We start from the raw sequence: 25,294 nt of genomic DNA on the forward strand, positions 1-25,294 counted from the left end.
GTCTTTCCGCTTTTCTTGTGAATTGAATGTGGATATCTACTTTGACAATCTATGATGTATATCTCTTCTATCTCATATAAATCATATAGCTATGAAGGCGGAATATAATTGAAGGTATTCAACTCAACTGAATCAAATCATGATCCAAAATAATTATAAAAGTTTATCTATATTGCTTATCTATGACTCCAAGAAAGAAAAAAGTCTAAATTCTGATCACAAATGAAAGAATTATGCATAGTATAACAAAAACCCTTTTTCCCAGTCTCATTTTTTCCTGTTGAGATCAGACACATTGTACTCTCTAATCTATCTGGGATGAACAGAAGATGCCCAAATTACCCTTGAAATTTTTATTTTTAATTTTCTGTTTGGAAGCCCTCTGGCAATCACTTTACATAACTGTAAAAAAAGACCGTCATTTACATCAGACTGGAGGATAGAGTAAGCCAACAACGAGTCCCCTCTTCCAAACCATACATGCAAAGATTGGTGCTTAGAGTTAGAGAAAAGTGGGCAAGCTTAATAACTGCTCTATTAGCCTCGAAATTAGTTAGCAAACAATTGACCAATTAAGCGTAGTATAGTAAGCAGCACCCACAACACAACAAGAAGAAAGTTAGATTTGACCTCTGATTATTTAAACAACGCAGGAAAGTTGGTGGCATCCTCAAATAGGTAGGCAGTAATATAGTACTGTAGTAAATTTACTGCAATGCAACTCTACAATCTACCACTTGTCAAAATAACTAGAAGTTAGAACACTTCAGTTCTATATATACCTGGATTGTTCAACTGAAGCTGAGAAGAAGAAGAAGAGATTAGCTTAGCTCAAGATGGACAAAGTAAAGGACTTTAATTGCATATACAGAAACCCCAATGAACCCATTGAAGCTCGAGTCAAAGACCTTCTTTCTCGCATGACTTTGAAAGAGAAGGTGGGCCAGATGACACAAATCGAGCGCCGGGTCTCCACCCCAGATGCCATTAGAGACTTCTCCATCGGTACCCATCTGTTTTCTATGCATGTCTTTAAGTTCCTTTCATGTATTTTATCAAATACTTGAAGGACAATATCTGTATTTCCTTATGGCAGGGAGTGTACTCAGTGCTGGAGGCAGTGTGCCCTTTGAGAAGGCCTTGTCGTCGGACTGGGCCGATATGGTCGATGGGTTTCAGAGGTCAGCTCTTGAGTCACGGCTCGGAATACCACTGATATATGGGATTGATGCGGTTCATGGGAACAACAGTGTGTATGGCGCCACTATATTTCCTCACAATGTTGGTCTTGGGGCCACCAGGTTAGCTTTCTTCACTCTGTTCCTTCCCTTGATTTTTTTTTACTTTACTGGTTGTTGTGGACGCTTTGTTTGGTTCCTAAGAAAATGTTGGAAAAGAATTGAAATTTATGTTTGGAGTCCATACTCATGACTCAAAGGATGCAAGTACGTTAATTACTGGAAACTGAATGACAAGAACAATGGATCAAGATTTCATCTTTTCTGGAAGGCCAATTTTGTCTTATTTTTTTAATTTATAATCTTTTAATTTGTTTTGGCATTGAGTTAAAACTGAATGATATAAAGAAGGAACACAGAAACAGAGAAGAAAAAAGTGGAGTTAAATTGCTGAATTATAGACTCAAAATGCAATGTCTCATTAACCCTTTCTAGAATTACTTTACATCTTTCCGGTTGTTGGTGAAAAAAAAGAGAGGGAGATTTAGTCTTGTTAGTCCTCCATTTCCTAACTTTCTGACTCTGACAGAGATGCAGATTTGGTTAAAAGGATTGGTGCTGCAACTGCTCTTGAAGTCAGGGCTAGTGGCATTCAATATACTTTTGCTCCCTGTGTGGCTGTAAGTCATTATGGATGTAATCAATTGCAATTTCTATACAGCTCATCAGATTGCATGATCATTTTAAAATTTGTTTCTTTTGCGGGAAAAGATGCACTTGTGTTGTTGCAATAGCTGTGCAACTTATGTGGATGATCATATCACCAGTATATTCTTTTTTGAATGGATTAGTCAAGCAATTCACTTGAATGGGTTCTGACAGGTGTGCAGAGATCCCAGATGGGGAAGATGCTATGAAAGTTACAGTGAAGACACTGAAATTGTTAGAAAGATGACGTCTATTGTTACAGGCTTGCAGGGGCAGCCACCCCAAGGGTATCCAAAGGGCTACCCTTTCGTGCTGGGAAGGTATGTAGGAGTTGTTAGTTGATAAATTTCTGGGTATACTTCTTTGGTCAATCATATTTCATCTTTAAGCATCATTGTTACAGAGAAAATTGAACTGTCCTTTTCAAATGCTATTTTATGTTAATGATAAGGGAAAACAAAGGAAAAAGAATACTTTCTGGAGATTCACTTAAACACCGATGAGACTTTTTCCAGAAAACTTGTCTTCCTTTTTCTACGTATACATTGTATCTAAAATCATGTCATGAAACTTTCATATTGTCCAATTCTTTGATAATTATATTATATCAGTCAAGTGGTCAGCTTCTGTACTCAATTTTTCATCTTTCCTGCTAACATATTTATAGCTTGATCTTGTATTCCAATACTAAGTCACTGTAACTTTCTTGTACAGATTAGAAATTATTTCTGAAGTTCCAATTTTTTTTTTTTTAAATTCCAGAAACAACACTATTGCATGTGCCAAGCATTTTGTTGGAGATGGGGGTACACATAAAGGTCTTAATGAGGGGAATACCATATCATCTTATGATGACTTAGAGAGGATTCATATGGCACCATATCTGAACTGTATTTCTGATGGAGTTTCCACTGTTATGGCATCCTATTCCAGCTGGAATGGAAGTAAACTACATGCTGACCGCTTTCTCCTGACAGAAATCTTGAAAGATAAGCTAGGTTTTAAGGTAAAAAACGCAGATAATGAGTTTTTTTTTTCTTGGTGAGCAAGATGAACCCAAGACCTACCCCTACATACCTATCCATTGCCTTATTAGGTAAAGCGCAAGTACAAGAAAGTACGTCTGTAAACCTATTATTGACTTGGTTCTATTTCCCCTCAAAGTACAATTTTATTGGCATAGATTCAATAAACATTGCCATTTTGATTGATTATTGATGGCTTTCTGGTCTCTTGATATGCTTCCTACTTCACTTGACGTGCCTTTGCTAACATTAGAATGATATAGTGAAATTCAAATCAATTAACAGAGGCACAGTATTATTGGAGTTAGATGTGACTTTCATATATTGTTGGTTTATTTGAATGTAGTTGCTGTAACAATGAAATGCTGTATATTGGAAAAAAATTAACAGGGTTTAGTCTGCTGTAGGGTTTTGTGATTTCTGACTGGGAAGCACTTGACCAACTTTGCGAACCTCGAGGTGCAGATTATCGTTTCTGCATTTCATCTGCCGTTAATGCAGGAATTGACATGGTAGATATTGAACTCCAATTTTAAAAGCCTAAGTTATTTATTGATATCCTTGATTTTTAATTGTTCATCTAATTTACAAGACGAGGTATGCAGGTGATGGTGCCTTTCAGATATGAACAATTTGTGAAGGATTTGGTATATCTGGTCGAACATGGGAACATATCAATGTCCAGGATAGATGATGCTGTTGAAAGAATTCTAAGAGTGAAGTTTGTTTCCGGTCTTTTTGAGCATCCCTTCTCTGATAGATCTTTGCTGGACATGGTTGGTTGCAAGGTAAGTTTGCAGAGCCAGCATGTCTTACATTCACCTCATTCAAGAACGCATGCTTTGCATATTACCATTAGAAGGTTGCTTGTCGAGCATATTCTGTTTTAAGAATATTACCCCTAATTTGAGGCATGGTGGACTTTCTATGCTTTAAATGTACCAACTGTTATACAAAAACCGTCCCGGTCAATTTAATACCTGAGATAGAGTTTTTACTGTTATTACTATTGTACAGCTGCATAGAGATCTAGCACGTGAAGCAGTTCGCAAGTCCTTGGTTCTTTTGAAGAATGGAAAGGATTCAAGGAAACCTTTTCTTCCATTAGACAGAAAAGCCAAAAGAATACTTGTTGCTGGATCACATGCTGATGATCTCGGATATCAGTGTGGAGGGTGGACAGCTACTTGGGATGGTCGCAGTGGCAGGATCACAATTGGTACGGAACTTTGTTATTTTCCCAGGATTTTAATACTAGAAATGGGTATGCATGATAGTATTAATCAATGTGACATTATGTATGATTTCATAAGACAAAGTCCATAGGCTTCTGTAGACATAGTTTCCAATAAGTTTCCTGATTCAGGTTATTGAACCAAAATCTGCTTTTTAAAGAACTGTCACTAATAAGAGGTTGTGAAAATTATATCTTCTTGGGAATCTAGCAATGTGTAGTTAAATCATTCACCCAAAGGTTTTCTTCGGGGAAAAAAATCTAACAAGGAAATTTTGCTTCCTAGTTAGATGCTGTTGTTTTTCAACAACATTGTTAAATCTTACATTGAAATTTTGTAGAGAACAAGGGGTTCGTAGACCATAAATTTCCATGTTTATACCTTTTAAGATCGCTGTGATTGCACAGGCACACTTAACTATTTAGAAATTTACATTTTTAAGGCACAACCATCTTGGAAGCTATCAAGAAGGCAGTTGGAGATGATACAGAAATAATTTATGAGCAATATCCATCAGCAGACACCTTAGCACGTGAAGATATCTCTTTTGCAATTGTAGCTGTTGGTGAAGGACCATATGCAGAATTCAGAGGTGACAATTTGGAGCTTGCCATCCCCTTCAATGGAACTGATGTGATAAGCTCAGTTGCTGATAGACTCCCCACATTGGTGATTCTGATATCTGGAAGACCCTTAACTTTAGAGCCTTGGCTCTTGGAAAAGATGGATGCTCTTGTTGCTGCTTGGTTGCCTGGTAGTGAAGGAGAGGGAATAGCAGATGTGATATTTGGAGATTATGACTTCGAGGGCCTATTACCAGTGTCATGGTTTAAAAGGGTTGAACAGCTGCCGATGAATGCTCTAGACAACTCGTATGACCCTTTATATCCTCTTGGCTATGGGTTGACTTACAATAAGGGAAAATCCTTACAGTAAAAACATTTGAGACTAAGGCCGTTCTGAAATCCTGAGTAGACTGAGCTTCTTGAACCTGTTCAAGCAGAATGGCAGTTCATGAATGAATTGCCCCTTGGTGTCAAATGTGTTTGTACTTAATTGAATGTATGAATTCACCCTATTCTTGTCTTATGTTACCTTATTCCCCTGTGCCGCTGTTTCCTAGTCATTATTTTCAGCTGGTATGAAGGATCCAAATGTGATTTCCATCTTTAAGATGAACTATAGTTTCGTGAATAAGGATAATCAATTCAGCCATGAAATCAGTTGTATATGTAAAGCATGTTTGTTGATAATGGATATGATCAAATCAATGCACAATGTCAACTTGCAATTCGGTCTCAGGTCAATAAAGAGATAGCAGGAGGACAAGGATTTTCAATCTCATATTCCCAGCAAAAGCTTCAGATCCCAACTGATACTATTGACAATGGTATGTCTTATCTGTTATATCCTTTTTTCTTGTCCACAGAAGACTTAACGAGATCATTAAGCTTGCATTAATCAATGTTATTCAGATATGATGCATCTTCTGCTTTCCGACCTTCCATATATTCTTTTCTGTGATATGTAGAATAGGTCCCCACAACAGATTATTCTCAGATCTCCATGGGCCACTGAAGCACTTCTACACAGACCCCTACTGAACTTCCTCTCATCTTTCTTTTGATCTAACCATGAATAATTATATATACATATATATATATATATGTGTGTGTATATATACACAGCTCTGAAGTGCATGTAGCTAATAGCATTTTGACAGAGAAGAATCAGAATATAGTTGAGAAAAATAGAGAGAACAAGATATGGCCGAAAGTAGAAATTGTGATAGTGATGATACTATGTATGTGGTTACAATTAGTTTTTTAGGCGTTAATCAAACTAGCCTAGGAATAAAGTGTAGGGTGCTTTCTTGTCCAAGTTGCAGAAAGGCTTTGAAAAAATATGGGGATTGGTTTTGTCATTTACCGGGCAAAACCTATTTGTAATGACAGTGTTGCCCATGTAGGTATGGATTCTTCACATAATGGGCGGGACTGGAGAAAACAGTACTGTCCCATTGACCCGCGTGGTTACTTGGCTTTTCATGAAGGAAAAAAAAATATAGGAAACTAGGTAACAAATAAGTTAAAAAATAAACATAGAAAAGGGTAAATGGAACAAAATGAAAACAGTACAGTTCAACTTGAGCACTATGTTCATTGTTTGTCATTTTGTTTAACAAGTATGCTCTGAAATAGTGAGATTCCTTCTATAATGTTTTCTTGTTTCTTTTTGTTTTAATTAAAGAGAGGTGAATTGTGGAGAGAGTTAAAGAGATAAAATGTCTTGTGTATTACACCAGGATTACTAGTGAATAGTAATCCATCGCCATCCATCACTTACCTTACTAGTCTTTTGGGTTGAGTGGCAAATGCCTAGCTCATTAGGGTTTAAATTTTAAGGCATGGTCGAGTAGGGTAGAATGTCATGGACAGGAACCCTATATTGGATAGAAATGAGTCCGACCTAGGGTTTATAAGGGTGAAGTAAGCAACATCACCTAACAAGTTTTTCTTTTTGGTTCAATGCTGCAATTAATTCCAAAACAAAAAACTTGTTGCAAAGAGATACGCAAAACCTAACTTACAAAGTAAGTTTGTAAGAGCATCTCCAGTGCCGAGATGTAAAAGTGATGTAAGTCACATTTACACCCAAAGTGACTACAGTGAAAGCGTGTATTGGGTTGTAAATTTGCATCAATCACCTACCTAATTACTGTCATTGAGCTTTATGGAGCTAAATAGTAGGTAATAATTGTTAACTTGTCTTACTTGATGGCAAATCACTAATCACTAGATCAAAGTAGCACTTAATTAGGAGGAAGATTCTTCTTCCAAATAAATAAAAGAAGGAAGGAAAGGAAAATAAGTCAATGATATTCCCACCCAAAAGAGAATCTCAAAGCCCATGTAGAAATATGAAATTATAAAGACTAAGAAAAAGGTAAACAGGTCTTTCTGCTAATTAAAAGCTACTTAATTTGTCTCCAAGATCGGGCATCACAAGTTTAGTCTGGATTTGTTAGAGAACAATCAAATCTTTAACATTGTATTTAGTTGGTAGGTGCCGTACACTTTAGAATCGGAAAACCACCATGCTCAAAAACCAAATCCCAGAGAGAGAGAGAGAAATGACACACAAAATAAATTACAGAAAAATATGAACCACAAATTAAAATACATTAGCAGTGTAATCTGATCTAAATCTTAGTCTCTTGTATTTTTTATATACAAAAAATCACTAATCATCGTTCGTAGCTAGTAGGACGGGGGATCTTGTTTCTAATTATAAGAGGATCTCATATAAACAAACAAGCCAGAAAAGTGATTGAAGCATAAGATGCTTTGAGTTAGTGCAAGAAGACTCAGCATTTGATCTTTCTAGGTTTGAAGTTTCAAGGTCTTGCCCAGTCAACTTGGCCATTTTGGTATCAAAGTTTCGTGAGACAGTCTAAAAGAGTTAAAAGTAGGTAGTCTTACCATGAAATTCCAAGCTGAGTGCTCTATGACTTGGCTAATTTGAACCCCAGCATCTAGTACCCTTTTCTTTCTTTCAATTATTGTTTTTTATTTTAAAGGAAAACAACTGGTCTAAACTCACACATACAACACAAATGCTAGGACTTGAACTCAGGACTTTGCCTAGTGGAGCAATTACTCCAACCTACTACATTAGTGGGTCCTTTGCAAGCCATAATGAAGATTTAGATTATCCCAAGCAGACAGATATAGCAATATGGGATGGGATGCTCACAGAATTTTCTACCATTATAATTTTTGCCCTTATTCTAATTAATATAGTGGCAAAATTAGAAGTCATAGTCATTTGACTAAAATTCAAATATGAAATAAAAAATAAAGTTCAGAAGATCCCATGCTTATTAAGCTAATCATAATTAATGTTTGATATTTATCACAAAGATTCATGACCCTTGTTGATCATTGAATATTAATATGCAGGTGATGCCTAAGACATACTGTTCTTTCACCATTTGATTGAAAATGCCTGTTCTTTCATTATCCATTAGTTTTTAGGGAGACTCTAAATTTACTTTTTATTTATGTCTGTTATCTGCTATCTGATACATTATCTCCTTCTGCATTCCATTCTTAACTAGAGCTAGAGGAACCATTCTTAAGGTATCAGATAAAGAGCAGTCAACCGTTCAGCGTACTGTGTTTGCTTCAAGACCCTTTACCCAGACTCTAAAAAGTAAAAACCACTATTTCTCATACATGCTCCTGTTCATATTTGATGCCTTCTGCAATAATTCACCACTCCCTTATCATTACAGAATATGAAATCCATAGGGTGGGGTGGGGGGTACAACTAGGTTTTGAGATGCTTCACCTCAGTTTCATATTTCTTACGTATTCGAAATTCCAAGAAATACTTTGATCTTGTTCCCCTCAGATACTATTAGTTCTGAATGACATATTTACATGAAACCATGAAGAAAAAAAAGCTCAGGTAAAGCTATTACTAATGAACTAAAAGACCATAATGGCATATCAATGCTGCAGAGGATTGAGAAGAGCTGCTAGATCATCCGTACGGGTAGTGCTGTGCGGATTGCATCTGAAAACCATATTTTGAGGTCCATAGTAAGAGTTATTAGCAGCACCTTTGTGCAGATCTTGCCCCTGCATTTTAAGTCCATATGAACTAATCCCATAAGGATGGGACATGAACATATTTCTATGTGCTTGATTGAAAGCCATGTTTGCTCCACCGCCTTGCTGGTGATGCCACTGAAACGGAGTCCTGGCAGTGGCAGCAGAATTTGGCTGCTGAGGCACGGATAACTCAGGAGAGAGAGGCCTTTTATTGTCTGGAGATGGAGTTCTCATGTCGTTGAGATTGACGGTTGTTATGTCATGGATGCTGGCTCTTCGCTTATCCTTCCCCCCTGAAAGCTGCCTGATAAAGTACTTCTGTGCATGACTAGCCACTTGAGTCGGTGTTCGGGTTACCACAAAATTGCGTGAGATGTTCCTCCAGTCCCCTTTGCCATACTTTTTCAGGCCCAGTAGAAACAGCCTATACACAATCATGAAACTATTATGTCAAAAGAACGGCTGAAAAATAAAAACAGTGTAACCAAATCTGAATCAAGATAATTTTCAGCAGAAATTTAAACACCTAAGCTAGAGTTCTGATCCTGCTTTCATATGCAATCCCAAAGTTTTTTTCACACTTCATAAATGGCTTAGATGTGAAGGAAAAATCATCTAAAATGTTAAGTTCAAGCCAATTCTACTTCAACAGCTCAAATGTTAAAGTGAAAAAAACATTACATTCTGAAATTTACACTGGGAAACTTACTTGTGTTCATCTTCAGTCCATGGAACACCTTTCTTTCTTTCATGATCAGCAGGCCTAGCTGATGAAGATCTCTTACCACCAAGCCCATAAGACTGCTTGAACCCATCATAGCCATGTCTATTCACCCACTCCAATGTGAATGGAGAGGCACTATAGCCAGGAATTGGAACCAGCCCTGCTTCTATTTTGCCAACGTCAACTTCCAATTCCTCATACTGCTTCATCACATCCATTGCTGTCTTCCCAGGTATCATTGCTGCCACCTTGAGCCACCGGTCCGGCGTGTCCTTGTCATGCACCGCCAAGGCGTTTTCGAACATTTTGTTCTCTGCCGGGGTCCATTGTGTGCTCTTGCTCTCTTCAAGAAGCCAATTTGAACTTGAAAAATAGGATGAAGGCGATAGAATTTCCATTTCAAACTTCATGATCTCAAATTCACGCTTGCATAATTGACAAATTGGATGAATTTCTGATTTCTTGAATTCCCAACTGATGAAATTGGATATGGTACTGAGAATTGGGTTGAAAACAGAGGAGAAACAGAGCAAGAGAGAACCCTTTCAGGAAATGCAGAGAGAGGGAGAGAGAGCGGTGGAGGTTTCAGAATGATGAAAGGAGAGTTAAATCAAGGGGCATTCTGAAAGGAATCAGAATACCTTTTTTCCGCATAGGCACACCCTGAGGAATCTAGAAAAGACCCACCTTTTCAAAATTCAAATAAATATCCTTAAATCATTATTTTTAAGAAGAAAAAAACTAAAATAGTTTAGCTGAACCCATTGAAGAAGTCTCAGAGATGATAAACAGAGAACAGATTAAAGCAATCTTCAGAAAATGAAATTAGAATCTTGGTAGAATTTCAGAAGTGGAACTAAAACAGCTTCTTCCACTTCTTGGCATCCCAATTAGGAAAGCAAAAGAAACTGAGAGAGAGAGAGAGAGAGAGAGAGAGAGAGAAAGAGAGCAAAAAGGCTGCTAATGGGGAAAACCCAATTGGGGACAAGAGTGAGGGAGGCTCTGAAACCAGGGGAGTTGGAGCAGTCAGTGGAAAAAAGTTGGGAAAGATTTCTTCTTTCCTCTTTTTTCCTTGAGGCCCGAGCAACAAAGAAAAAAGAAGAAAGAAAACAAAAGTGTGGTGTTTGCTGTGAATGGAAAGAGAAAACTACAGAAGCTCAGATAAAGCAAAGCTAGCAAGCTTCAAGGAATGAATCTATTTTTGCTAAAATCTTTGTAGAGAGAGAGGGGGAAGAGAAGGCAAAGCAGAGTTTGAAGGTGGATGGCTGTGATTGGATGTTAAGATGTTTGTAGATACTGCTACTTATGAAAAAGCTCCCTCTTATTATAATGCACACTCTCTCTGTTTTGGGCTTTTTTTATTTTTTTTATTTTTTCCACAACAAAGATTAAAATAAGGTCTAAAAATACTCTTTCTTTATTTATTTATTTTCTTATTTTTGAGTTGTGAGGGAACAGGTGGGCTGGCAGCTCATGATGATTGATGGAAGCTCCGCCTTAGTCACCGTTGCTGCACTTGTCTATGGTCTCAACAGCAAAACACCCACTCTACTCACAACCGTCGGATTAAATTAAAATCACCATGATGAAAGATGACTGGATTTGATAATAAGTTCTTTTGTTTTCTTGGTGAGATCAGAAATCCTTTTCAAACTCTTTTACACTTGCAACTTGAGGTGGGCCCCCTCATGTGGTTTTACACCAATGTCTCTATCAGGAGTCTCATTGGAGGCTCTCTCCTACACAATTGTAAAGGCTATGATCTCAAGGGGCTAGGTCCGTTATAGGAAGCCATTCCAACACGTGTCACAGCTTAATTGGTTAGCAAAAGTCCCTCCCCGTAAGAGATCCAATGTTGGAAAAAAACTTATCTACACAGGTGTATAAATTTTTCTCTGTATTCTCTCCTCTTTTGCGAGGATAAAGAGAGAAAATAAATTGTTATACACCTTGTCGTATAAGTTTCCCTAAAAAAAAAAATAATAAGAATTATCTCAGAATTTAGTAAGTGTAGTAGTATTCTTACCACACCAACACTAGACTCACAAGTCGTTAGGTTAGTCTAAATAGGAGTAGTGTAACACATTAGAATTAAGATAGTTATAGAATTGAAATGCATCAAAAATTAATAATAATATGAGACTCGCAAAATTTGTTCACCAAGTACTTTGTTGTTAAAAAACAAATGAGGTTCATAATAACGCAAATTTGATTAAATGACAGATTGCCACATAATTGGGTTTGTGTATTGATCTGCCAATGAGATGGATCCACGTAATTGGGAGAAGAACTCCAGTCGTAGACCCGAGTGTACCTGATTAACTACGCGTAATCACATTCAACCAACCACCGCCCCTCAGCTCACTTATTCTTTTCTTTGCCCTCTCAAATGTTGGCTAGTGGAATTGAGTAGGAAAGTGATGCCGTATCCACTCAATTATATGCGCGTGTACTTCACTCTTGAATCTAAAGACATCATTAATGGGACCCACTATACAAATCAAATCATGTGATAGACACGTGTGAGCACGCGCTTAGTATACGGTTGTCGCTTTAGGTTTTGGTTTGCTCTATAATACAACGAATACAACTAAGCGGTCCCCTTCAGATGTGACCAACTGCTCCACTGCTCTCTCTCTCTCTCTCTCTCTCTCTCTCTCCCTATTTCTCCCTATTCTTTTCTCTCTTCAAAATCTGGTAGAGCAGCCTACACCAGCCTTGGTCTTTCCCAGTTGAAAGTTAGATGATCTTATCTGGGTAATTGTCATGCGTTGATAAATCTAAATTTTATTAAAACTTGTGAATTCATCAAAATTGTTCTCGTATTAGACAATTTGACAACATAAAATGTTTGTCGACCTTAAGTTAGGCTATTCATTGTGTTGATTTTTGACAAACAATCCCTCGCCATAATTTTCACATGAATCAATAACTAACATTCACTTTTGTACATCTTAATCATTGTATAAAGTGAAATATCAATCACTAAAATCAATTCATGGATTTGTAAATGATGATTAACAAATAATAGAAATGGGTGTCCTGATATATTTTACGTTAATCAATACTTGGCATTCACCCACACTACATGTGTAAAAAAATATGATCATTCACAAGCAATTAAAATGAGACTGATCAATCAAGTGTTTTTTTTAAATGTTTCCAATAAATAAAAATTAGTTGCTAAATTTGATTCCATGCTTTTTTTTTTATGTGACAAGAACATTCTTACATAGATTTTTCTATCCGGGTTAGCCATATAATAAGTTGTTCATGTGGGCCATCAAATTTAGAGTCATGCATAATAACTAATAAGAGGGTAATAAGCACCTTGGGAAATGTTTATCAACTAATCTGAAATCATTAGCAATGCCATTTTATTTTAGAGGAATGCTAGCAATCTTCTCTCTAACCTTCTCTTTTGGACCTTCTCTATTTTTTGCTTGACATATGTCATTCTCCTTACACCTAAAACAATGTCATTAATATATTATACAACTTAACTTATGCTTTCCAAATTCACCCTTATTAAATGTATTCAATTTATCCAAAAATAAATTCACAACTTTCTTACTATCTTATTAAATTTTTTTAACGTCAAATTTTTTTTAATTTAAGAAAATGTTTGCTTAAAAAAAAAAAGAAGAGGAAATGTCCTTTTTTTTAATTAAAAAAAAGTCTAAACTTGACATTAAAAAAAGGGACATTTCCTCTTTTTTTTTTTAAAGCAGACATTTTCTTAAATAAAAAAATTTGAAGTTAAAAAAAATTTAATAAGATGGTAAGAAAGTTGTGAAACATTTTTTGGATAAATTGAATACATTTAATAAGGGTAAACTTGGAAAGCAAAAGTTAGCTTGTATAATATATTAATGACATTGTTTTAAGTGTAAGGAGAATAACACATGTCAAGTAAAAAATGGAGAATAAAAAAGAATGTTAGAGAGAAGGTTCACAAGATTCCCCTTTATTTTATTGGTTGTAACCCATGCCTAATTATTTGGGCCATAAATAAATGTTATAATTGGGCTGGACTATGTTGTACAAGTAGAGAAGCCCAAGTACGAAGATGCTAAATTTGTACCACATGGCAACAACATGTTCTTTTATTGGTGGAAAACATTGTTACTGGGTTTGGGGCCACCGTCATCTTTAAGAGCACCTCGAATCTCGCACCTGTTAATCAATACGACAACGTGTCCATTAATGAGCTAAGGTCCCTATCTCCACAGTTGCCCTCTCCTCTCCTCTCTCACCTCCCATAACGTTGCTGTCCGTCGTGTGAGTAAATCATGCCTTATCGCCACTTGTATACTTCACGTGTTTATTTTTACCATTACATGTTAAATCATGTCTATATACAGCCAATGATAGGAGAGACAATTTGTGATGGAAAAGGAAAATAAGCAAAAAGTTGGCAGTAAAATACAACGTGTTTCTGACAAGTAACTATATAGCATGGTATTAAAGTACAATCATGTAATATAACTTATTAATATATTATAATATAAATAGATATTTATTGATGTTATATTTTAAAACATGAGTAAATATTAAATATGTCATTCACCAAATACATGAATGTATTCCAATACCTTAGTAAATTGTTAAAATGACCTTATCTTGGCTTTACACAACCCGTTGCCACACCTAGACATCAAGTAAATTAGTAGTTAATCTAATAATTAAGGTAAAGGAAGGTTCACAAATGTAATTGGAAAGCTGGACTTGAGGAACATGTGTTAATTAAATCGACGTTGCCATTATAAAAAGAAAATAGTTTGGCTTCTTAAGATTGAGGAGGGACGCCTCCTTACCATCAATATAATTTTGACACGTGTTAAGTTATTTAATATTCTTTATACTTTTTGGTTGAATTTTTGTCAATGTTGCTGAAATTTGACAAGTATCAAAATTTCATCGATTTTAAGGAGGATCTCCTCCTCAATTTTTTAAGCAGTCAAATCATGCTTCCGAGTTTCTCACATGTGATCGTACATCGGGAATATGGGTTTTCACCAAATAAAAATTGTAAGTTTTTTTTTTTTGGTCAATAAAATTGTAAGTTTATATGTAGCATTTTCGCAAGTTGTGGCTTTGGTCACATTATATTCTCCGCATATGCATATTGGTAGGCTGAGCGCACGCAGCAAAGCATGGGGAACAGGAAACGAAAGAAAACAAATTGGAGAGTTGTTTTTAGTAGTTAATATAATATCTAATCAAATAACAACAATAATGAAAGCTCTTAGCTGCCTCTTCAAATAAAATGCACAATGTGCTCCTTTCAATTTTATTTTATTTTAAAAAGGAGTGGCATTATTATCATTCCACGCAGATATCTACTCTGCTTTTTAAAAAAATAAAATAAAATAAAAAGTATTTTATTCAACTCATCTTTAAAATATTCTTAAAATACTTCTAACTAAATTTTTTTTAATGAGGGAACATGTCACTTGCTTGTTAGTCCTTTTGTTACTTATTGGTTTTGTAGTACAACTAAAAGTTGCATGTTTCGACGTTTCGAATTTGACTGAGATCGAGTTATCGTACAATTACTTACAAAGTAACAATCACTCAATCCAATTTAAATGAATAGGTATTGAAATTCAAATATAAAGTCAAGTGAGATTGGTTTTTCAACAAAATAAAAATAATAATAAAAACCCCAAAAAACTATCCAATTGATTGTTAAAAAAAATTAAAATATTTCTAATTGCCCAACTCCCCTGTAGTAAGAATAGTGTTGTTGGAAATGGACACATGCAATTATGCATGAAGAAAAAAAAATTGCAGGCTCCAATAATGGAAGGTTGGGGGGTGCTTGGGCACCACCACCAATTTGTTGCCATTAAGGGAAAGATTCTTTATTTTTCATATGTTCCCCCCTTTCCCTAAAAGTCAAAAAGTCAGACAATGTGATGGAGATTTGAGGCAACTCCACCGGTATGCGTGTGCATCAACTTCATGTGCGCTCCTCCACCTTGCAATAACTCTTTTTTTTTTTTTTTCTTTTGCCTCAAGTCAACAATAATAATTTCCCCACTCTGTTTTATATAAGAAATTGGTTGTACCATATGAAATTTGACTTTAGTGTAAACATCTTGAGTAATGTAATGTAGAAAATCCGATAAGTATATCTAAATCAAATTTGAATTTAGGTAAAGTAATATAGATCTCAATTAAATTAATGTACGAACGTCTTGCGTGTAAACACAATTCAATAAATCGTGATTAATTTATATTCTAATAGGGAACGATAAACCCATAAAACTAGCGGCTACAACCCGGATTCAAATATGATGTGAGTTCGCATTGTACTATATCGTATATCCCACCAATGTGATTGATATAACATATCTATTTTGCCAAATGCTTTTAATGTGAACTGAGTGACTTTGAGACGAAAGACAGCATGGGCGACTGAATATGGTCCCAATTGAAAGCCCACTCAAGAAAACATGATGCAATTGCCTGCTGGACTATAGTTTGTGACTTTTGTGATGATTGGGCTAAGAATGGGTTGGTCGGTCTTGACAACAATTCGCGGTGTAGGGTGAAAATGATATCAGTGAGACAGCTCCATTGTAGGCTCAAAGGATTTGAAATTGATTTGAGATACTGATGCATATAAGTTTTACTTTTTCCTTTGTAGTAAAAAAAATATCAAATAAAATCAAATGGTTGATTTTAACTATATCCCAGGTAATACTTGAGAGATTGTCGTTCATGCAATTTGAACTATATGTTACCTATTGAACCTCAAATTTCAACAACAAAAACTTATTCTTCACACCAAAAATTTCATTAAAAACTCTCTCTCTCCCCATTAAAGTCACTATTATGGCATTCTTCGAGGTAACTATTGACTCATTACTTTTAAGGGCTCGTTTGATACGTCGGATTGTACTGACTAATTTCTGTCAAATAGTATTAATCTATTCCGAAGAGTATTGACTGTTTATCCATAATATTATAAGATGTTTGGTGTTGTTCTGGATAAATAGTATGACTAAGTTATACTGTGTTTGGTATTGTTCCGGATAACATCAGATCATACTATTTTTTTTTTCAAAAAATCTTTGATAATTTAAGTGGCATTAAAATTCAAACGACATGAATTTTTTTGGTAAGATTCATATGACAAGATTTTTTTATTTTCATTTGTTTTTGTCAAGATCTATTAGATAAGATTACATGAACTAGCTCATTATCATAGTTGTAGTATCTCATAAAAATTCCAACATACTCAAATACGTTAATAAAAAAAATTCCAAATAATGTATAATTCAAAGTGATTACATACTAAGGTGATAAGAGTAAAAGGGAAAGTTGTTCATAAACTAAACTGCATCAAAAAGTTAAAGAGAAATACAAATGCTTTTCTCATAGCACCATCCAATGTCAGGAATGTTCTCTCATCACTTGCCTGTGGGAACTCTTAATCTTGTTGGTCTACTAATTGCATCTCGTAACACCCTAGAATCAGAAGCATATCCTTCCCAACCAGGGAAAACAAATATAAATTTCATGTCAGCACTACAAACTCCCAATACATTGGTTGTAACCTCCCCCTTTCGTGTTTGATATCTTGGCTTATCTTGTTCAGCGACACGAACCCTAATGTAAGTCCCATCCAATGCCTCCAAGAATTTCTACACAATTAAAAAAATAAGGTACCTTAGAAATTGAACTCTTAAATATGATAATAAAATTGACCAATCTTAATTTAATTTTACAGTACCTTAAACCATCTCCATCTATTATCGGTGCAATTATCAGGTATGGGTTTCGGCACCTTCAAAAGTCTACCTTGTAATCTTAACACTCCATGCAAGATTGAATTGAAATACCTACTAATAGTCTCCCCCGATTGCTTAAATCTACCACTAATAGTACGATTCTTCAAATGATGTGTGAGTGTATGTAAAAATATACACACTTGCTCTTCTATGGTTACTGAACCATTTGTTCTCACTCTGCCATCATCATGGACCAATTGACATAAACAATGGAAAGTTCTCCTATCCATCCTAATTTGGTTCACACATTGGATGCCATCAATTCCTATAATGCTATCTAAATAATTTGATCGAGTAGGTCTCATCATAGAAACTTCTAATCCTAATGTATCGAATTACTATATCACAAACAAACAATTAAACATTCGACAAAAAGGAAAAACTCATAATTAATTTTCACAAAAATGTAATAAAATATGAAATATATCAAGAAAGAAAATAAGATAGAAGAACCATATTGGAGAGAGTACGAGAGAGAGGGATATAGATACCTGAAAAAGGGTGAAGAGAATAACCTATATATAACATAGTAGAGAAGAACCCGAGGGAGAAGAAGATGAAAATAGTGTCTGATTTTTCACTTGAACGTGTGTGTTCTTTTCCCCTAATTGTATAATTAAGCACATATTATCTAAACCGGGATGTGTGAGTTTTATTAGTTAGTCAGGTAAGAGAGTATTAAAAACCCAACCCGTTTAAAATAGTCAGGTAATTAAATAATACAAGTTGACACTATACACTTGACATGGACTATTTAGGGTTTAGCCACGTGACTATTCACATTTATTTGCCCGAGCGAACTATTTATTATTTATATATGCTTACTCGAGACTATTCACCCTAAACACTCACTATTCATCCATGTTACTATTCACTTCCGTTATAGGCAACGGAGGAAATTGACAACAAAATTGGGTGGGTGTTCTGGAGTGTGGGGATATAGTGGGTGGTGGCTTGGGGTCTAGGGTTAGCTGGACCTGGAGGGCTGGGGGAAGAGAGGGTGATATTTTTTACAATAACGCTACGGGCACCAACTTGTTTACCAACTCTTGGATACCAACACATGTGGCACATGACAACCATGTCATCTGCCACCTCATCTATTTTAATTACATAATTTATTATATAAATAAAAGAATTTTATTATTTTTTATATTTAACTATTTTTGTTTTCAGTGAGAAATTCTTTTATTTATATAATAAATTATGTAATTAAAATAGATGAGATGGCATATGACATGGGTTGCCATGTCATGTGCCACATGTGTTGGTATCCAAAAGTTGGTAAACAAGTTGATGGCCGTAGCGTTATTGTATTTTTTAATAGACAAGCAAAAGAAATAACTTAGAAACATATAAGAATTAGACCAATTTTGATTTAACCATCTAAACATACCTTTGAATCAAGCCAAAGACCTAATTTTTCACGTGTTTTAAATTTAACCAGTTTGAATTTTTTGTGTGTGCCAAAGTTAGGAAAGGGGATGCGTTTTTTCGCACAAATTGTCAATGTGCTATATAGATTCGAACATGAGACCACTGTTTTGCATATAGTAGTTGTGGTGGGACATGGAATGTGGGTTAAGGGCTAACGGCGACAATGGCCAAGTTTGATTCGAGTAGTAGGGTTTAGGAGAGCTCTTTAGCATTTACTTTCTACTTCGAAGTTCAAAGCTTAAAGCCCATTTGATAACCATTTCATTTTTTAGTTTTCAATTTTAATTTCTATTTTTTCAAAATTGAAAACTTGTTTGGTAACTACAGTTCCAATCTTTTGGACCACAGGAGTCCAAGATATTGTGGTCACCCACCGTTGGACATTAATCCAATAGTTCAAAAAAGTTTCTTAAAAGGAGTGCAAGAGTGAGTGACCCCTGTAATCCAAGAGATCGGGACTGTAACTAATTTCAGTTTTTTAAAAACACTGAAAATGATTAACATTTTACATTGTGACTCAAATAATTTAACTAACTCATTATCACATAAACCCCTTAATATAGCCAAACTCATTATATAACTATAAAATACCCATTTTAGACATTGCATTTATACTTGAATGTATTTTGATCTGAGCGCTCAAGTAGTTAAGAGCATAATTTTACTACTTATTGAGGTTGAAAAGTAGGTATAAAAAATAGCGTCTACAAGTCACAGTCAAAAGTTAACAAAACTCAATGAATATCCAACAACGACGACATTGGTAGTTCAACCCAAAACTGGGGCTATATAATAAACCGTGAAGATATTTACATATTACAGTTGAAACAAAAGTTGTTAAGAACACATGTTTAATCCATTCACGTTGAGAATAAAAAAGCTCAGAAAGTAGAGCTGGATCAAATCTGAAAGAGCAATGTCCCGTTTTCAGACCCGAACTATGACTCCAATCGAATTTACTCCTTGAACTAAAAAATATGCCAATTTAGCACCCGAAAACCATGAATTCGCTAATTTCACCCCTATCGATAGATTTCAGATTATTTAATCCAAGTTCCGTCAAAATTCACATGTAAGGAACATAACTAGAGGGCAATAGTCATTATAACACATTTCCCTTCCATTCCTCATATTCCCTAATAGCTTGGCGCCAAAATAAAAACACACCAACCTTATTTCACATAATCAAAGCACCACATGAATCCAAAAGACATACCTTAATCTGAAATAAAATATACACATATGCAACAGATCTGACCTTATCTATAAGAGGATGAAAAAAAGAGAGAGAAACAGAGAATGAGAAGAAAAAAAATAGAGAGAGGAAGAAGAAGAGAGAGAAAAAAAATAGAGAGAGGAAAAAGAAGATTTAAAAAAAAAACAAAGAGAGGAAGAAGAAGATTAAAAAACACAGAGAGACAAAGAAGAAGAGAAAAAATAGAGAGAGGATGAAGAAGAGAATGAACCAGAGAGAGAAAGTTGTTGAAGAATATACAGAGTCTCACATCGAAAACTTAACAAAATAGAAAGTTCCATATAATAAATGGTTCCACTCCTAATAACATCGAGACCTTTTGTATAAAACCTCACACATGCTAAACATGTGGTTAAGTTGGGGACAATATCGATGTTGCTAGTAGTGGGCCAAGAGTCCATCCCTCTGAAATCTTAAAATGGTATCAGAGTGGGCGGTTGACTGGGCTTGATTAAACCCAAATAAAAAAAACTCAAATCAAACAAAAAAACCCAAAATTGAACCAAAAATCAAACCAACCACAATTTTTTTAAAAATTAATAAATAAATAAAAAAGTGACCGATGTGAAATTGATTGGATGTGTGGCCCACTAAAAAGTGGTCCCACGTGAGGAGAAGTGTTGAAGAACACATAGAGTCCCACATCGGATACTTAACAAAATAGAAAGTTTCATATAATAAATAGTTCCACTCCTAATAACATCGAGACCTTTTTATATAAAATCTCACACCTGCTAAACAAGTAGTTAAGTTGGGGACAATATCGATGTTGCTAGTAGTAGACCAATGGTTCGCCCATCTGAAATCTTAACAAAAGTTACAGAGAAGAGATGAAAGCATGCATAAGAAAGAGGAAGATAGAAGGAAGAAAAAGAAAAGAAAGTGTGTGTGAATTAGAATGACTATATTGCCCTCCCGTTGTGTCCCATGTGAGGCTCACGTGTGAATTTTGACGGAACTTTGGATGAAATCATTTGAAATCTAACGGTAGGAGTGAGATTAGCAAATTCATATAATTTAGCAGATTTTTTAGTTCAAGGAAGTAAGTTCGATTAGGATCATAATTCAGGGAATAAACGGCTAAAAATCCAAACTAATAATAAATAAATAAAGTTCACTCCTTATTTCCATCATGATCACGAATACTTAAATGCTCAACCATAACTCTATATATATATTTTTATTGTTGGTGGGGTATAGCCGCGCGGGTTAATATTTTAAAGGTTTAGCCGCACGGCTATACTCCAAATATTAAGTAAATATTAAGTAATACTAATTATTCACTATAGAAATAGTAATTTAAATAAGTTACTAATTTAACTAATTAAATGAGGCAAAAATATTTAATACTAAAAATAATTTTAAAAAAAATATAACCTAAACATACTATAGAAATAGTAATTTAAAAAGAAAAAATATAGTTACTCCAACCTTATCACATTCAACGCACCACAACAATCCAAAAGACAACCTTAAACTGATCCTTAAACTGAAATAAAATATACATATATGCAACATATCTGACCTTATCTACAAGAGGATGAAAGAAAGGGAGAGAAACAGAGAATGAGAAGAAAAAAACAAAGAGAGGAAGAAGAAGAGAAAAAAAACCAGAGAGAGGCAGAAGAGAAAAAATAATAGAGAGAGGAAGAAGAAGATAAAAAAACACAGAGAGACGAAGAAGAAGAGAAAAAACAGAGAGGATGAAGAAGAGAAAGAACCAAAGAGAGAAAGTTGTTGAAGAATACACAGAGTCTCATATCGGAAACTTAATAAAATGGAAAGTCCCATATAATAAATGGTTCCACTCCTAATAACATTAAGGCATTTTGTATAAAAGGCCATACCTACTAAACATGTGGTTAAGTTGGGGATAATATTGATGTTGCTAGTAGTGGGCCAAGAATCCGTCCATTTGAAATCTTAACAAAAGTTGCAGAGAAGAGATGAGAGCGTGCGTGAGAAAAAGGAAGAGAGAAGGAAGAAAAAGGAAAAAGAAAGTGTGTGTGCATTAGAATGACTATATTGCCCTCCCGTTGTTTCCCACGTGAGACTCACGTGTTAATTTTGACGGAACTTTGGATGAAATCATATTAAAGCTAATGGTATGAGTGAAATTAACGAATTCATATAATTCAGCAGATTTTTTAGTTTAAGGGAGTAAGTTCGATTAGGGTGATAGTTCAGGGGGTAGACGGCTAAGAATCCAAACTGAAAAAAAAAAAAAAAAAAAAGTTCACTCCCTATTTCCATCATCATCATGAATGCTTAAATGCTCAACCATAACTCTTATCACCATATAAATATTTAACACGAATACTTCAACCATAAAGATATTTTTTGTTTTTGTGGTCTAAGATCAAGGAGAATTAAGTTGAACAAATAAACAAAGACAGCATATCAGTACAAACATGGAATACTTTTGATTGTTGGAGTGCTTCATTTTCCTGTCAGAAAGTCAGTCAGTAGGCTCCAAACTAAAAAAATACAAAAGAGATTAAACAGGTAGAAAACCATAATAGATGAAACAACTACATGGATATATATTATTATACAGCTCTTCACTCCTTCGAAGTCAACTTTTCCCTAGACAATGTATCTTGTTTCATTGTGTTGATTGCATCACATATTTGGTCGACTCTCGTTGATGGGCTCATGATAAGAAGATAATTCAACTCACTTTCAATTCAAGGCAGCTTCCATTTCCAATTAAAATGGTAATTACCCCAGCTACATGATGTTGTAACAAATCCGCCGAAGACCATTAAACCAGATCTCCAAAACATTGCATGCTTCATGAACCACGGTCATCTAATAGGTTATTGCGGTGAAAACAGATAAACAGAGATACAGAACACTAGACAGGGAGCATGCATGTGTGTATCTATGTGGTTTAATCTGGTCTACATATAAGAAGCAGACTAGGTTACAAGGAATCAAACTTGATGACCTTGCCACCTGATTAAAAATACACAGGAACTTACCTTCACGGACATAATCTCATCCACAGCAGCAAAGATGTCCATCTCACTTTTCGAATCCAAAGATCTCATGACATTTCCCACTTCTTCAATCTTCCTTCTCTGATTCTTCTTATCTCTTACTTGTTCCGCCTGAAATGGAAATAAGTACATATGAATTGAGTCACTATTTAAGTAGCAGCAATGTGATTACTATAAGAGAGGGAATCTGAAAGCATGATATAACAAGTACAAAGGCATCTACCATGTTAAACATCCAATCGACAAGGACTCACGTCTTTTCTCTTGCCAGTTTGGGTCCATAGGACATATTGGGGGGTAAGGAACCACGCCCTTATTCTGGAAAGGAAGTCAAGTTTGAATTGAGTCACTAGTTAAGCAATGTGATATATATATAGCTGTATGTATGTATGTAGGCAGAATCTAATACTATAGTTGCTTTCTCTTATCTTAATCCTACGCACGGGGAAGCCAGGGGTTTTTTAAAGTACAATAGTCGGAAGCACCGGTGTCAATAACAAAATGAAAATGTTGTAGGTCTGTCCTTATGACGATTTCAGCCGAGCACTGGGTGCAATTGTAGTAAAATCTGAATGGGTGATAGTTCAAATACTCCAAAATCAGAGCCGGGCGCTGCAGTCGGTGGTAAATCTCAATCATAAACAACAATTAGTAAGTAAACCAATCCAACCCAACCCTACCCTACCCTACCCTGTAGGTGCATAATTAATGTATCCAAGTATTATGCTTCATATAATGTTGACATAAATCAGACTATCAGAGCCATAAAACTACACAGAGGAAGAGGTAAATATTCAGAAAATCGTCAGATTTTCATTAAGAAATTGAAGTAAGCAGGACATAAAGAAGATTAGGCGTTGTTAATCATATAATATATGATGATGGGAGTAATAGTCTAATAGATAATTTAGACAGCTTAAATCCCAAAGACTTGATTAAGAAGAACAATATGAATTGTTGATGCAGTTATTTAATTTTGACAATGGTTAAATTCAAATTCAAAGAACCACTAAAACAAATTGACTTTGCTAAGAATAACACCCAGCACGTAACATGAGTTGGCCCAAGCTTAATTCATATTTGAAAGAAACTGCCATGAATACAAATACACAGGAATCTACCTTGATGGAAAAATGCTAAATCTCTCATTTAAAATCCAAAGATTTCATGGCATCTCCCACAACTTCAATCTTCGTTTTCTGATTAACCTTGGCATCTCCCACAGCAATGTGATTACAGAATTAGCTAGGGGAAATCTGAAAAGCTGATAACAAGTACAAATGTAAGGTAAGGCATGTACCATGTAAAACCCATGGGCTAAGATCTCCTCTCTTTTCTCATGCCAGTTTTTGACTCCTGAAAAGGAAGTTTGAATTGAGTCATCATTAATTAAGCAGTGTGATAACAGTAAAAGGCAATCTAAGTTCCTCATCGGTTCTCTTGGTTCGCAAGAAGGATCACTGGTGGAGGTTATGTGTCTATTACCTAGCCTTGAATACAGTCACCACCAAGGACCACTTTTCCATACCCTTCATTGATGAATTGCTAGATGAACTCCGGGGGGCTACAATTTTTTTGAAGCTAGACCTCTGTTCGGGTTACCATCAAATATGCACGCATCCAGACGATGTACACAAAACGGCCTTCCGTACCCACGACGGACACTATGAGTTTCTCGTAATGCCCTTTGGTTTGTCTAACGCTCCCTATACCTTTCAATCACTAATGAATGGTATTTTTAGCCTTTATTTAAGGAAGTTTGTGCTCATTTACTTTGATGATATCTTGGTCTTTAGTAATTCGTTGGTAGATCATGCGGCTCACTTAACTACTGTGTTTGAAACTCTCCGACGCCAACAACTGCTCGTAAAACACTCTAAGTGTCTTTTTGGGCAACTACAGTTGGAATACTTGCGCCATTATATTTCGGCCAATGGTGTAGCTGTGGATCCCACCAAAATCGAGTGTGGTCGTTCATGGCCACCCCCAGCCACCATTAAAGCCTTACGTGGGTTCCTTGGCCTTGTGGGTTACTATCACAAATTTGTTCGCCACTTTGGACTCATAGCTCAACCTCTCACACAGTTGCTGAAGAAGGATAAATTTGAGTGGACTCCTGTTGCCTTCACGGCCTTTGAAGCACTAGAGGCAGCCCTGTCTTCCACTCCAGTACTCTCTTTACCAGATTTCTCCAGGCCATTTACAGTCGAGTGTGACGCCTCACAGGGGGGCTCGGAGCCGTTCTCTCCTAGGAAGGGCACCTAATCGCCTTCCTTTTGAAGCCGTTATCTGGCCGCCACTTGTCTATG

General features: G+C 35.6%; 3 protein-coding genes across 3 annotated transcripts; 1 reads left to right on the forward strand and 2 right to left on the reverse strand.

The window, feature by feature from the left end:
- The first annotated feature begins 583 nt into the window (after positions 1–583).
- LOC103320529 (uncharacterized) lies at positions 584–5,366 on the forward strand. The gene is made up of 9 exons (XM_008222224.3): positions 584–1,005; positions 1,097–1,301; positions 1,768–1,858; positions 2,061–2,206; positions 2,649–2,892; positions 3,319–3,423; positions 3,517–3,699; positions 3,929–4,130; positions 4,589–5,366. The coding sequence occupies exons 1-9, from the start codon at positions 837–839 to the stop codon at positions 5,080–5,082; spliced, it is 1,839 nt and encodes a 612-aa protein (XP_008220446.2). The 5' UTR covers positions 584–836; the 3' UTR covers positions 5,083–5,366.
- Positions 5,367–8,399: 3,033 nt separating this feature from the next.
- Positions 8,400–10,783, reverse strand: LOC103320521 (transcription factor DIVARICATA). The gene is given in 3 exon segments (XM_008222212.2): positions 8,400–8,738; positions 8,741–9,189; positions 9,475–10,783. Coding segments are annotated over 3 exon segments (918 nt in total). The 5' UTR covers positions 9,900–10,783; the 3' UTR covers positions 8,400–8,694.
- Positions 10,784–16,910: 6,127 nt separating this feature from the next.
- LOC148921386 (uncharacterized) lies at positions 16,911–17,569 on the reverse strand. The gene is made up of 2 exons (XM_089048745.1): positions 17,234–17,569; positions 16,911–17,144 (listed from the first exon to the last, which is right to left on the reverse strand). The coding sequence occupies exons 1-2, from the start codon at positions 17,519–17,521 to the stop codon at positions 16,911–16,913; spliced, it is 522 nt and encodes a 173-aa protein (XP_088904871.1). The 5' UTR covers positions 17,522–17,569.
- Positions 17,570–25,294: the final 7,725 nt, after the last annotated feature.

The sequence above is a fragment of the Prunus mume genome, linkage group LG1 (assembly GCF_029339155.1).
Source record: "Prunus mume cultivar Tortuosa linkage group LG1, ASM2933915v1, whole genome shotgun sequence".
Taxonomy (NCBI): Eukaryota; Viridiplantae; Streptophyta; class Magnoliopsida; order Rosales; family Rosaceae; genus Prunus; species Prunus mume.